Source organism: Blennius ocellaris (assembly GCF_963422515.1).
Source record: "Blennius ocellaris genome assembly, chromosome: 2".
NCBI lineage: Eukaryota > Metazoa > Chordata > Actinopteri > Blenniiformes > Blenniidae > Blennius > Blennius ocellaris.
The window spans coordinates 10,711,031-10,724,708 of NC_137651.1; the positions used below are offsets into that span (position 1 = coordinate 10,711,031).

General features: G+C 40.6%; 1 protein-coding gene across 1 annotated transcript; it reads left to right on the plus strand.

Moving 5' to 3' along the window:
• Nucleotides 1-648: 648 nt before the first annotated feature.
• tmem160 (transmembrane protein 160) lies at nt 649-7,200 on the plus strand. The gene is made up of 4 exons (XM_080513638.1): nt 649-983; nt 2,203-2,227; nt 3,839-3,931; nt 4,770-7,200. Exons 1-4 carry the CDS (start codon nt 753-755, stop codon nt 5,084-5,086), a joined length of 666 nt encoding a protein of 221 aa, XP_080369764.1. The 5' UTR covers nt 649-752; the 3' UTR covers nt 5,087-7,200.
• The last annotated feature ends 6,478 nt before the right edge of the window (nt 7,201-13,678 follow it).

Consider the following 13,678-nt stretch of genomic DNA (forward strand, 5'->3'; position numbering starts at 1 on the left):
AAGGCATTTTTAAGTCAGACTTACAATCAGGAAAAACAAACTACAAAAAAAAGTTATCCATTGTTGTGGCAGTAGATATGCATCTTTCATGTGATTTCGCAAAGTGAATATATAATAAGAAAAACATTTGAAAGAACACAGACAATGAATGTAAGAAATGCTGAGCTTTATTTATGATTTCATTATGTCTTGTTAATAATGCAGATGGGAGTCGAGATAGTCGCCTTGCATGTCCTGACGTTTCACACTCCATGCAAGTAAGTGGAAATCGACCAAGTTCTTTTTTTTTTGTTCATTCAATCGGGTGATTTTGGTGCGTGTTCGTAATCTTGTTTTATAAAGAGCTTAATTTGACTGAACGTGAAAACCTCCTGCCTCGTGTCACCTTGTCCTCTCGCGCCCCCTTGTGACCTACAGTTACACCTGCTCAATATTATCTGTGTCACGGAATATACATATTCCTTAGAACGTTTCGTCTGAATAATTAATGTGTGTGGGGCACTGTTTAACGACTTTACGCAGTATTTCCCAGTAAACGTTGCTGTGCGTGTGTGTGGGTGTGCGTGTGCGTGTGTGTGTGTGTGTGCGTGCTCCTGCCCGGCCGCAGGGCGGCGCTGTACGGCCCCCCGCCCTCCAGGTTCAGCGGAGCCACTTCCGGGTTCACAGAGCGCGCGGAGGTCGTGTTTGTGTTGTGGTTTTTTTTTTTTGCCTTCAGCACCCCGGGTCTCCTGCAAGCGGGAGCCGGTGATGTGATGGCTTTCCTCACCGTGTTCCTGAGAAGGCAGCTGCCGCCGGCCGCGCTCTGCCACCTGGCCCGGGCCGTCAAGCTGCTCCGGCCTCCCGGTGCCGGGCCGCCGCCGCCGCTCCGGAGGCTACACGCCTCGGCCCCGCCGCGGGGCGCGGAGAGGGAGCAATGGGGGAAGATCCGAGCCCCCGAGCAGCAGCACCACCAGCTCTCGGACCTCGACAAGGCGGACGCTATGGTAAGATTTGGTTCCGAGGAAGGTTTGGTCCACTTTCGTTTCTCGTGTGGAGGAAATCGACTCCAGTCGTTACGGTCTGAAGCTGCGATCTTGGGTCATCGTGGTGAAATGTCAAGTCATTCTTAGAGGCTCCTTAGAGGATCGTGGAGTCAGTCCCAGCTCACCATGACGGGCCCCAGGCACACAAGACACACGTACACAGTATTTGTATTTATATTGATCTCCATGAGCTGCAACAAGTACAGATACTCTTCCTGGAGCCGACACAATATTTACACTACAAAGTGATGCAATTGAAACGCACCACACAGACACACACACCTGCACACATACTCAAAAGTACAAATGACCTAGTATATAGTAATTTTGAAGATGGGTCGATGAGAAATAACCTAACACCTCGTGCTTATTATTATTATAATAAAGACAGTCAATCTAATCAATTTTAATGGCCAAGAAACACAAAGATAGTACAAGAGAAGATGCCTTTTCAGAAGGACTTTACCTTGGTAGTTCCTGTTTGCATGAGTAATGCCACTTGGCAAGGTGTTCCATCCAGATATCTGTCTATACATTACAGTACTTTGGGTCACAGTGTTATGAACCAGCAAGCTGTAACTCAAATTTCCTCAAAACTGTTTGGCGATCAGTAACCGATCACTCGTTTTATGGGTCTGTGCACTTTTTGCATGTCAACATATTTGCACAATTAAAAGTCGCTGCCAAAAAGAACAATTGCCCCCAACATAATGTGCTTGTGTACAAACAGCTTCCAATAACTGAGAAAACACTTGATCTTCTGCTGCCTTTTGGCACAAGGGGTTTTTTGGCTTTGGTTTGCGCTTCATAACACTGGCAAGCAAGTGTGCCGCAACCTACGGATGTGTTCCTGTATTGTCGTCAGACCTACAGTAAAACAAGCGAAGATGGCTTCAGCTTCCATCTATTCTTCTGTAACTACTTCACTTATTTCCGATAAACAGACAGCGTTGTCACTTTTTAGGGGTGCAGAGGTTTAACGACGGCACGTTGACAAGTCGGTGTGTTCAGTAAGTCGCTGGCCGTGAGCTGTTGATGCCAAATGCTTGACGTTGTCGGGGATTTGTTGACACTGTACACTTCTGAAATAATTGATGCCCGGCGTCACCGTTGCCCAGCTCTCCATCCATCGCTTTGTCCTGCGCTAAATGAGCCTCCCCTTTTTCTTACTTTCTTTCAGATGCTGAGGAAGTCTCACGAAACAGGTAACATCAACGACACGGGTGGACCTTTTACATCCCTCCAACAATGGCTTATTTCTGGCGTCTCGTCATCCGTGTGAATGACACTAAAATAATGCAAGATTCCCCCCCCACGTTTGTTGGGGTTCCAGTCAATTTCTATCTCCTCCATACCATATGTGAGAAGTCATTCTATCATGCAAAGGTTTTGCAGACCCAATTGTGTTTTTACAATGGCATGATCGACCTTCATATAATATGAAGAGAGTAAAAAAAAAATACATATATATATATATGTTAGATCCCAAATATAATGAAAGCAAACGCAAGAATGCCACAACTTTTTTAAAAAAACTGATTTTCGGTTTCCTTACAAATTTCCAGCGGATTGTCGTTTTCAACATGGCTACGCTACATCATGACACGGTAGCAGGAACAGTATTTCAATGTTGTTTTTTAACAGAACGGTTTCAATGAGCCGTTCATACATGCAGCTCTGGAACAGCGTTATGCTGTTCTTGTGAAAGAAATGCAGATTTTTATTCTTACCCAGAAGATTCTGATGCACAAACGGCTTAACAGGAGTGTTCTGGCCTGAAACGTTGAAAAAAACAAAAAAGGAGGTGACATTAGTTGTTTTTTTATAGGAAGTAGCAACACAAACACATGGTGAGGACAATCAATAATGACTGTAATGCAATCACTGCTGCACCATACCTCATATTGCACTACATTTATGTTTCTGCTCTTTATTGTTCTTCTATTTCCATCACTATACAGATTAATATCTTACCTTCAGTCTGAATGATTTTGATGTTTTGTTGTGATTTTTAACGACAAAGTAGCATAACCCCAGACTGAAAAACCCCCCAAAAAACTAACTTTTCAACACAGATTAACACTCCTGAGGCATAATACATTCCTAATCTAATCTAAACAGCGTTGCTCCCTCTAGTGGTGTTTTTTTTTCCTGTATTCTTCCCCAGATGAGAATTATATTTCTTTTGTTTATGCTCAGACATGCACCCTGGGACATTATAGACTTCTCAAAAAAAAAAGAGAGAACACCTAAACAACACAAGGGAACGCCATGTATGTCACACTCGTGTGAAATCAACCGACCTCCATGGGATAATAATTCAGATTTACATTGGTCATCTTTATGTTGTTTGGTTCTCAACACTCTATATTGAATAAAGACTTTCAACTGTAATATTTCATTAATTAAGATCTCGGATGTGCTGTTTTAGTGTTCCTTTTATTTATTTATTTTTTAGCAGTGTATAAACGTGCCTTTCCAAATCATGTCCAATCAAATTAATTTACCACATTTGGATTCTAATGTCACGTCTTAGTTTTTTTTTTAAATTTAATGCAATTATGAACATAAAAAAAAAACACATGTATTTTATAATAATCTGTGTAACATTTTGATTAAATATACAAGTTTAATCCATTTTGGAATAGTGGGGGGACAAAAAGTGAAGAACTGTGTCAAGATGGACTCTTATGTTTGAAACTGATTGCGACACCTCGCCACATTTCTTTATAAAAGACTTGTGAGCATCTTTGTGAGGCCAGACAGTAAACTATGTGCATCTTGTCTGCTGTCGATTTCGACTCCGTGTGTCGCAGGATTCCTCTCGTGGTTCAGGAACGGCCTGCTGGCAACCGGGATCGGAGTCATCGCCTTCGTTCAGAGTGAAGTTGGACGAGAAGCAGGATATGGTACATGACCTTTTGCTTTTCTTTATTTGTTTAAATATGAAGTGCATACCCACACACACACACACATATGTATCCTCCATGGTAATGCAATACCCATCAGGAGATTGATTGGTATTCAGTTGAAAGTCCTGCAGTGGTCCTAAATTGTTTAAACTACTTCATCAAAGATTTATGAGTTTGAGGTTACTTTTTTTTTTTTTTTAAATCAATAACTCTCCATGAGATCTGATTTTATTTTAAGCATAGCATCGAGACTTCAGTTCTTTTTGTCCTAAATTTAATCAATATTTAAAAGCGTCTCTTCACTGCAGATGTGTTTTTTGTGCTGCTGCAGTTTTTTAAATGAATAATTTCACAAGGATTTCTGCAATTGACTAAAATCCAGTAAAAAGCGAGTTCAGATCCTTCATATTTAGTTGTGAAAAAAGATGTCCTGGGTGTCTGAAATCCCAGTTTGTACAATGAAATATTTATCAAAGGAGGCCTTCAATCTTCAATACATCATTAAATAGTAATTGATTGGCTTCTGGTCGATTTCAATGTTTGAGAAAAAAAACCCAGACAACAAAACTTTGTTGTTAAATCATGTGAGCAGTTGGGTATTATTTATGCTCGAATGAAACCGTGTTGACCTTTATAAACTTATTCATAGGTTATTGGCCACGGCTTGTGTAACTTTTTTTTTTTAATAATAGTTTTAAAAACTAGGAGTGCGTAATCTTTTATTTTCTTCGGAATAATTAAAAAGTATGAGGAGCTCCCAGATTTAATTACTGTGGGTTATGAGGAAATTAATTGGGTCTCTACAATAATACCATGTCAATCTGTTTCTCCTCAGCCTTCTTTCTCCTCGGAGGTGTGTGCGTGTCGTTTGGCGGCGCCTCGTACATTGGCAGCCTCTTGGCCTTGCGGAGGATGATGATGCTGTCTGTGCCAGCGCTGCTGCTCCAAGGCACCGTGGTCGGCAGCGTCGCCCTCTTCTGGCTCTGCGCTGTATCGCTCTACATCGGCCGCCTGGAGGTGGAGATCATCCACGACGAAGAGGAGGGGGAGGACGAGGAGGAGTGCAGGGAGTGCCGGGAGAGGCGCGAGCACCGGGGCTACCGTGGCGCCCTGGACAGCGAGGACAATGACAGCAAGGGGCAGAACAAATAGTGCGTGTGTGTGCGTGTGTGTGTGCGTGTGCGTGTGCGTGTGCGTGAGCGTGAGAAGAAGTGCTGCATTGATTCAGGGTTTTTATTATTTGTAATGTGAGATAATTTTTTGTGTGTGAGTGTATGGATATAGACTTATTATCTATTATAAAGATTATTAAGGCAGAGGAGGATTCAAAAGGTGCAGTGCGTGTTAGTTCTTCCAATTAAAACTCTAAAATAAGAAAATAAAACAAAATTACAAGTCATGATGTAAATGGATTGGTTCGCCAGGTGTTGTGCTGGAGGAATGGGTGCTCAGCTCATCCAGCTTCTAGACTGTCCTCAATCCAGAAAGATGCCAAATTAAATTGTAAACACAACAGTGGCTGGTGCTCTTTGTCATTACTAAGTGAAGAAAGAAGGGAAACTCGCAGAAATCCAAATTACTGCCACCTAATGGCATTAAGTTTTACGTACTGCACCTTTAAAGAACTTCCAGGTAAACTGCTCAGAGAACTTTTTGTTTGTTTTTTTTGAGTGGTTTGATTACATTCAGTTCTGGTGAATAAATTAATAGTTTAGTTCCTCTTTTTTTTATTTTTATTTTGTAAAATGTTCTATATCCGTTGAGGTTTACTTTTTAACAGGACTGTATGCAGTTATTTCTAGAGCTCTCCTCTCAACATACCTGTTGTTGAATGCTGTTTGACTCGTCACCCTGTTCAATGGGTTTAACTGTGATGATTCTTCTACTTGAAGTTTTCTTTAAAAAAACAACAACAAAAAACAGCCTGGATGTGCTGTGAGATCTAGAAATAATACGCACACACTGGGTGTATCAGGTCCTTTTGTTAATAAATCACAGAGAATAGATTTTTCTTCCTTTAATTTAGTTCCTGTTTTATAAGGGCAATAGCTCTTTTGTTCAACCTTTCTTCATCTTTGTTCACTCTTTACCTTGGAGTAAAAAAAAAAAGTGCATTTTACACAGCTTCTGCAATTATATAAATATGACAACGATTAATTTACAGCCCCAAACTGTAACCATGAAACTTTTTTTTCCTGTGAATTCCCCTCCATCACAGACATGGCTATTATGGATGTTGTTGATCCATGTGTGTCAAAATGGGATTCACTATTTACTTTTTTTTAAGTGTGTGCACCACTTTGAGTGCACCAAGCGGAACTGCACAGACAGCAATAAAATATAAATAAAAATTGAGTCAAGGCTTCATTTTATTGCTTTTATTTCACGGGTCAGGTGATGAGAAATTTCATTTTTCACCTCTTGTTTTGTTCTCTTTATCATGACATATCTCTGGTTCCATTTCCTTTTTCTTTTCTTTGTGTGAATTTAGCATGTTCTTCCTGTGTGTGGTGGGTATTACTCTGTGTACTTTCCTCCTACAAGAACATGTGTTTGGTGTGAATTAGAGAGCAAGTTTATTTATTTGTTATTTTCTTTGGTTAAACACTTTTAAAACTGGCCTTTGTGTAGGACTGATCAAAATGTCCAAACCTAACTTTGTCACCATTCTCTGAATTTGACAGTGGCTATTCTTCAATTCATCTTATTTGCATATCTTGGTCAAATCTCTGACGACATAGCACAATATTTTAGATTTTTGTTCTCCTATTGCAAGGTGTTGACAGCTACATACATGTCTTGTGAACTTGTTTGAATCAGAATGTTGATTCCCTAAATATGAGCACGGAGTACTTAATTTGGATGAGCTTTGCAGAACTGTACAAAGAGCAGGATACATCCCCAACAGGTTGACACAATCCGTCAGAGAGAAACGTACACATCCACATCAATAAACCCAAGTTTACAAAGAAACCCAAGTGTTTCTTTGTATTGAGGGAGGAAGCAAGACTAGATAAAAGCTGTTATCTTATTTTGATTATTGGTAAACAATACACCACTGCCTTCTGGTATCATCCATATAAATGTGACACAATTGTTTTTTTTTTAAATAAACATATTAAAGTATATGTCAGTATCATTTAGTAAGCTGAATTTCCTGAAGCTTCACTAAACTTGACTGTGCTGCTATTAGCTTTAGCGTTAGCCACCGTTAGCATGTCCCTGTAATGGATTCGCGGCCTTAAATAAACATTTTCTTACCTTTATCTCGAGCCGTCTGCGTGTTAGTAGTTTATCGCGGCTGTTTTGTTGCTGCTTGTCGTCGCCATCCATTCTTAACACGTGTGTTTGTTTGTTTGTTTCTTGGACGGTGTTATGTCGAGTTCTGCATCCCTACAGAAATTGGTGCACGGACAACTCATCCACAAAACTGCACCCATGGCCACAACGCGCAAATGTGGTTCCGGTCATCACGTCCACAGCTATTTTTTTTTTTTTTTTCAGCATTTTTGACGTGAAGGATTGGATTTCAAAGTACATTTGACCGATTTGGAAGGATTATTAAGTGTATTTGGCACAAAAGCATGTGGCTTTCAACTGAGGTTTTCATCAAAAGTTATTCCTAAAAATGTATGTACGTGCACTTGTTCAATTTGTTTACCATTGAGAGAATGAATAGAAATGATATAAAAAATAGAAATAACAATATGTAGAAGTACAGGATTTATTTTCTCAAAAAAAATTCTGAAATGTCATCCATAGCCGAGTTGTCCAGGGTTGCAGGTTGCAGTGTTTTAACTTTATGGCTTATTATTTTTAGAAATACATTTCTTTGCAGATGAGTTGTCCATTCATCCTCTGGACACATTCAGTTAAAAACATTGGATTTAAAGACCAAATACTTGACAAAAACAGACCAATATAATACAACTCGACTTCTAACTAACTGGTGAAACTTTACTTGAACTTATTGAGTGACTCAAATCATCTTAATTACGAGAGACAACTTAAACCCAGGCATGAGGTACTTTTTCATGTGTCACGTCACTGAACTGGCTGAAGGATGGAGATGGATGGTCACTGAAATCAAGAATAAAACTTCTTCCTCTTGCATAACATTGAGAAACACCATCGCCTTGATGTGAAACAAGGGCTGGAAAATCACACATGAGCTTCGACAGAAATCACACATTTCCAGGTGAGTCAAACTCCCTCGAGAGTTTCTTCAAACTTGTATTGTGGGAGATCAAAACCTGTTTCTGTAAACGAGCATTACAGAGACTTGACATTCCAGACAAGGATATTATTAAGTCCCTCCTAAAAACTGTGATTTCAGCTGAGGGTTGTGCTCTGGATGTGCACCTTTCATAAAAAATTGTTGGGGTCAGGTGTATGTCTTATTCCAAGAAGGGGCGGGGTGGAGGGTGTAATCTGTCCACACTTTGAGAACCCCTGGTCAGGACAAGGTTCAGGCAAGCAGTAGTTATGATTAAGTCTGAGTCTGAGGGAATAACTGGAAGTCAATCTGATTTCCCTGGAAGGGCAAGTGGAGAATCAGAGGAGCCCCTTGTTGGTTAATCCAGACACGTTACCACCATCACACCAGAGTTCTCTGAGAATTTAGAGCAGACACCAAGAGGAAGTTTTTTGCTCTCAGACATTACATATTTTGTTCATTTAATAAACTTCCTTCTTATATCTTCAAAAATAAAGAAAAAAAAACATATTTCCCAAGATACCAGGGCTGTTTCCAAGCGTTCTCTCACTGCCAGCAGTGAAATTGCAGATAACGAAGCACTTCTTTCTTTTCTTTTTTTTCTTTATCCAGCCTTTTTGTTTTCTTTGGCAAAAACATAGCCTGTGGAAGGTGTCAAAATAGTGGAATTAGCTAATAAAATACTTATCACATGTACATTTTAAATAGAGGAATGCCAGCAACCCGAGAGAGCAAAGGAGCATAAAGGTAATATTAAAACAGTTGCCAAGTAAAAACACAGGTCGTGATTACAGATCCTCTCATTAAAATGGAAAGTGGAAACATGTCTGAGAGTGGTGCAAATGGGGGTGTAGACAGCCCCTCCACATTCTATTATTTCTGAGTGTTGGGAGGAAAACAGAGAAGCCCAAGAACAATACAGAGATAACATGCAAACTGCTCACGGACAGAAGCCCACTATGTTTACTCGCTGTGAGGCAGGGGCACTCGCCACCATACACCCATCTTATATAATAATAACACATTATAAAGGTTTCCACCTGTACACCAATTCTCCATGAGAAAGTATTTGGGTCGATAATGAAAACCCAGTTCTCTAACTGCTGTCAGTAGTTACACTCTCTACAGCAGGAGTCCAAAGAAGTACGAACTGTCCACACATGCATGCTGCACACGCATAATTTTTGTAATGAGCTGCTCCTCAGCAAGCATGTGTGGATATAGGAAGTGAACTGAGCAGTGTGTGTGTGTGTGTGTGTGTGTGTGTGTGTGTGTGTGTGTGTGTGTGTGTGTGTGTGTGTGTGTGTGTGTGTGAGTGAGAGAGAGAGAGAGAGTTGGTGATGGGGGGTTTTGTCTGTGATAACTATCGCTGACTGGGTTAGGGCGAAGGTCTGTGATATCTCCCAGCCATCGACACATCGTGTTTCTGTTGCGACTCACCTCAGAGTCACCCTTCCTTCCTCTCTGCTCCTCTCCTCCTCCTCTCCTCTCCCCTCTCCTCTCCTCCCTCTGCTCCCTCCTCTCCTCCATTCATTCCCAGGGCGTTTCGGTGCAGTTGTGTTTCATATGCAGGGTGTGACTAGATGGCGACTGCTGCTGCTGCAGTGTGACCAGCACCACATCTTCCTCCCCACGGAGCCCCTCTCAGCTCTCTCTCTCTCTCTCTCTCTCTCTCTCTCTCTCTCTCTCTCTCTCTCTCTCTCTCTCTCTCTCTCTCTCTCTCTCTCTCTCTCTCTCTCCCTCTCTCTCTCTCTCCCTCCCTCAGATCCTCTGCTACCCTTTCACCCCCCGAGTCCTCTCTTTCTGGACTCCTCCTCACGTTCCTTCACGTCTCCTGCCCTCCCTCCTCTCCTCTCCTTCCTCTCCTTCCTCTCCTTCCTCTCCTCTGTGGCTGCATTTGACTGCACAGGTCTGCTTGGCATGCAGGAGGCTCCTGAGGCCTGGCGCGTCTAAAGGGCAGGGCGCCCAGAGGCAGGAGACGCGCCCTCACTGACAAACAGCGTCTACCCCAGACCCCGAGCAGCAGCACAACCACCTACTCAACGCAGCCTGAAAGTCCAGATCCGGCCTCATACATCTCAAAAGCCCAGCTTCACATCTCCACTCCCAGCCCGGAAAGTTGAAGTCATAACCTCTGCTTATTTTGAGCGTGGCGCGCTCATCTGCTCTCAGGTGTTAAATGCCATACGCACGGATCAAAGGATCTGCCTTAAAAAGTGCATTAAGTATGGATTGGCTTTCTCCAGGCTGGAGATGAGGAAGAGGAGATTGTTGGAGAAGCAACGACAAGGATGGAAATCTTGCGAGGCAGCGGAGATGAGGATGAAGAAAAGAGCGGGTTGTGGAGGTGCAGTGAGCCCGTGTCAGGCGGAAACCGTCTGGGTGTCTCACTCCATGCCTCACTCTATTATTCCTTCCCATATTTTTACTCTTTCAAATGCATTTACATGTGCTAAGGTATTTCCCCCGGGAGCACGACTCCAATTCAGGGGGTAAGATAAGCCATCAAAGTTAGTGACAGAGAGGGCGTGTGGGTGACTCAATGACAGGCTGAGTGGGAGACAGTCAGGAGAGCTGCCATGACTTGTGCTCTCTCTCTCTCACACACACAAACACACACACACACACACACACCTGCACACAAATAGTGCACAAGGATTTTAACAGTAGAAGCCGCATCTTTGCTTTGTTACACAAAGACGTGACTCCACCTAAAAAAAGAAGAGGTAAAGAAGAAGAGATTGTCTTTGCAGCTCACAGCACACACACACACACACACACCCGCTCATACAGTACATACACTTTTGCACGTACAATGGCATTTTCTCCCCAACAACTGCTCTTGTTTAGTATGCGCTTCCTTTGGTCTTGAGGAGGAATGATCCTCACTCTAATGAACTGGGGCCTGCCACTTGAATGTAAAACAGGATTTAACCCGTCTTCAATGTCAGAGCCCCTCCCTGGGGCTGCTTCAGACAACACACACATTCGCAAATTCATGGATATGCGCGCACACACACACACGCACGCGCACACACACGAGCAACCCACTAATGTATACGCACACACATGGACACACGCCCGCATATAGCCTCTCATAAGTGAGACGCTCTTCATGCACTCCCTGTGCTTTTGTGTTCATTTCAAACCAATTTATGGCCGAGTCTTCGCTGAATGCAACACATTGAAGTGATGTCCTGCCTGCTCTCACTTCCTACGAGGGATTAATAATACTTTTGTCTCCTTCAGGTGCACGTATTCTCTGTTGACACGACTCCGTAGATAACCACAAATACATGTGCCTCTGCAGGAATTAGAATATCCTCCAAAAGTTAATTGTTTTTGCACCAACAGCATAAAATTCAGTGTTTTGGGCATTTTTAATTCTGTAAAAATCATCAGCTTACCGTATAATTTCCCCCCCCCTTTAGTGATATATAGGTTAAAATACAAAAATACACCAAAAAAAAAAGCTTCAAATGTTTTAGTTTATGTGTAATAAATGTAAAATATAAGAAAGTATCATGGTTAAATTAAATTATGAGGATAATGATCTTTCCTTTTGCATTGTAAATCTTCTAATGCACCTGCATTTGCATTCATTTCATATTATTTATTAAGCTGCTGATTTCCCTCATGTTTGTTAATCTTAGTGTGTTCATTAAATATATTGGAAATAAAAAAAAAAAAAAACTATGATGAATAAATGTCTACCAATTGATTGATGATCAGTAAATAAGGTGCACATTAGTATTATTAATATTGTGTCTGAAAAATTTAGGAAACAAACTTGCTCATATGAAAATTGCCCCAAGTGATTAATTTGAGTCACATATCAAACCTTAAATAACTGCAGAATAAATAGCATCGCATGCAGTTTTATTTATCCCAACGGTTGGAGTTTGCTCCCAAAAGCAGAAAAGAAACAGCAAAAACAGTTGAGTTGTGCTCCTCTACTGGAATATTTTATTGTTATCATCTGTATCACTGTTTTCATTTTTACAATTGTTCATTTTATTGAATGAGTTTTGTGGAGTATTCACAAGTATGGCAGGGTAATGTTAGATTCACAGTGATGGGCAAAAGGGGTTAGCAGTTTAATTCAACAATTAGAAAATAAAAACAAACCCAGAACAAATACGCTTACACAAATAAACACATCCGCGCACATTCATACACGTGTAATATACCAGTAAACACCCGAGAACGTGTGTGTGTGTGTGAGAGTGTGTGTGTGTGTGTGTGTGTGTGTGATCAAATTCTTTGTACGTGACAGCTCCAGTGAGGGTGTGCAGCGCACGACATGTCGGAACATTTAGTTCTGTTTTTCTTTTCTGCGGTCAGACGTGAGATGACGAAGCGGTCGATTATAATCTCAGTTTGGAAACAAACAAAAAACAAAACACAAACAACACAAAAGAAATCTTGACCCTCTATAAATTATAAGAATCTGTGTGTTTTGTAATTCCAAGGAATCTTTTCAAAGTGCTTGAAAATGACTTTTAATTTGAGCTGATGTCATTATAAATACATTTTGCAAACTTCACCAATTTTTTATGTTAAGTTGCATCTCCAAAAGGTTTTTTTTTTGTCCTTTTCTTTCACATGATCACAATAAAAATTCAAAACTGCTGGATTTTTTTTTTTTTTTTTTTTTAGCTTTACATGTTAAACTATTGTCACCTGCACCTGCATTTCTCAGATGTCTCTCTCCAAAGTGCTGTAAAATCTTGACACCAGTTTTAAAATAAATCCTCGAGCTGTATTGATACATACAGACCCATTGCAACATGTTTCACTATTATCTATATTTGGGAGATTTAGTATTTTAACCGCCAAATACTTTTACGTTCACTATATTACTATAAGTAATTTCCTTTTCCATGTAAAAAGTGTTTTGTCTCTTTCAGCTCTGTGAGGAAACTGAGATTTAAAGTGTTTTATGCTTTCACTTTTTCATTTAAAACTTTGTTCCCGGTTGAGTGAACTAAAACATCAGAATAATTCTGCTTTGTTTTATCGACCTCTAATGGTCTTTTGTTTTTTTTATTTCTCTCTCTCTCTCTTTTTTTTTAATGACCACATACGGTCTGTCTTTTTGAACGAGTGCCTCTCCCTTCCACCACACTGTGGTCAGCCCATGGTATTAGTGACCACTCATTGCATTGTTTTCTGTTTTAACAGGATCACATGTGGAGTCATGAAGTGCTTTGAGTTCACACCAGAACTCATTTCAGTAAGTGCTCAGAAAAACACAGACGTTTCAGTGATAAAAAAAAAAAGAACCACTTCAGCCCAGAGCAACCTCCTCTCCAAAAACACAATTTGTTTCTATTTTTTTTTTTTTTTTTTTTTTTTTTTTTTTTAGAAAATTAACAACAACAAAAAAAAGGGTTTTGGATGGTTTTGTACATCCAGTAAAAAGTGTTATTCTGTGTCTAATCCCTTTTTTTTAAACCACACTTTCATCTATCTTATCTGGTGAACAAACAAAATCAATAAAAGATTTAACAACAAAAAAAAAACAA

What these genes read in the sequence shown, in the direction of transcription:
- tmem160 (XM_080513638.1), top strand. Translation starts at nt 753, where the DNA reads ATGGCTTTCCTCACCGTGTTCCTGAGAAGGCAGCTGCCGCCGGCCGCG. An exon ending in TCGACAAGGCGGACGCTATG is followed by an intron (nt 984 to 2,202) that starts GTAAGATTTGGT and finishes ACTTTCTTTCAG; the next exon opens with ATGCTGAGGAAGTCTCACGA. An exon ending in TGGACGAGAAGCAGGATATG is followed by an intron (nt 3,932 to 4,769) that starts GTACATGACCTT and finishes GTTTCTCCTCAG; the next exon opens with CCTTCTTTCTCCTCGGAGGT.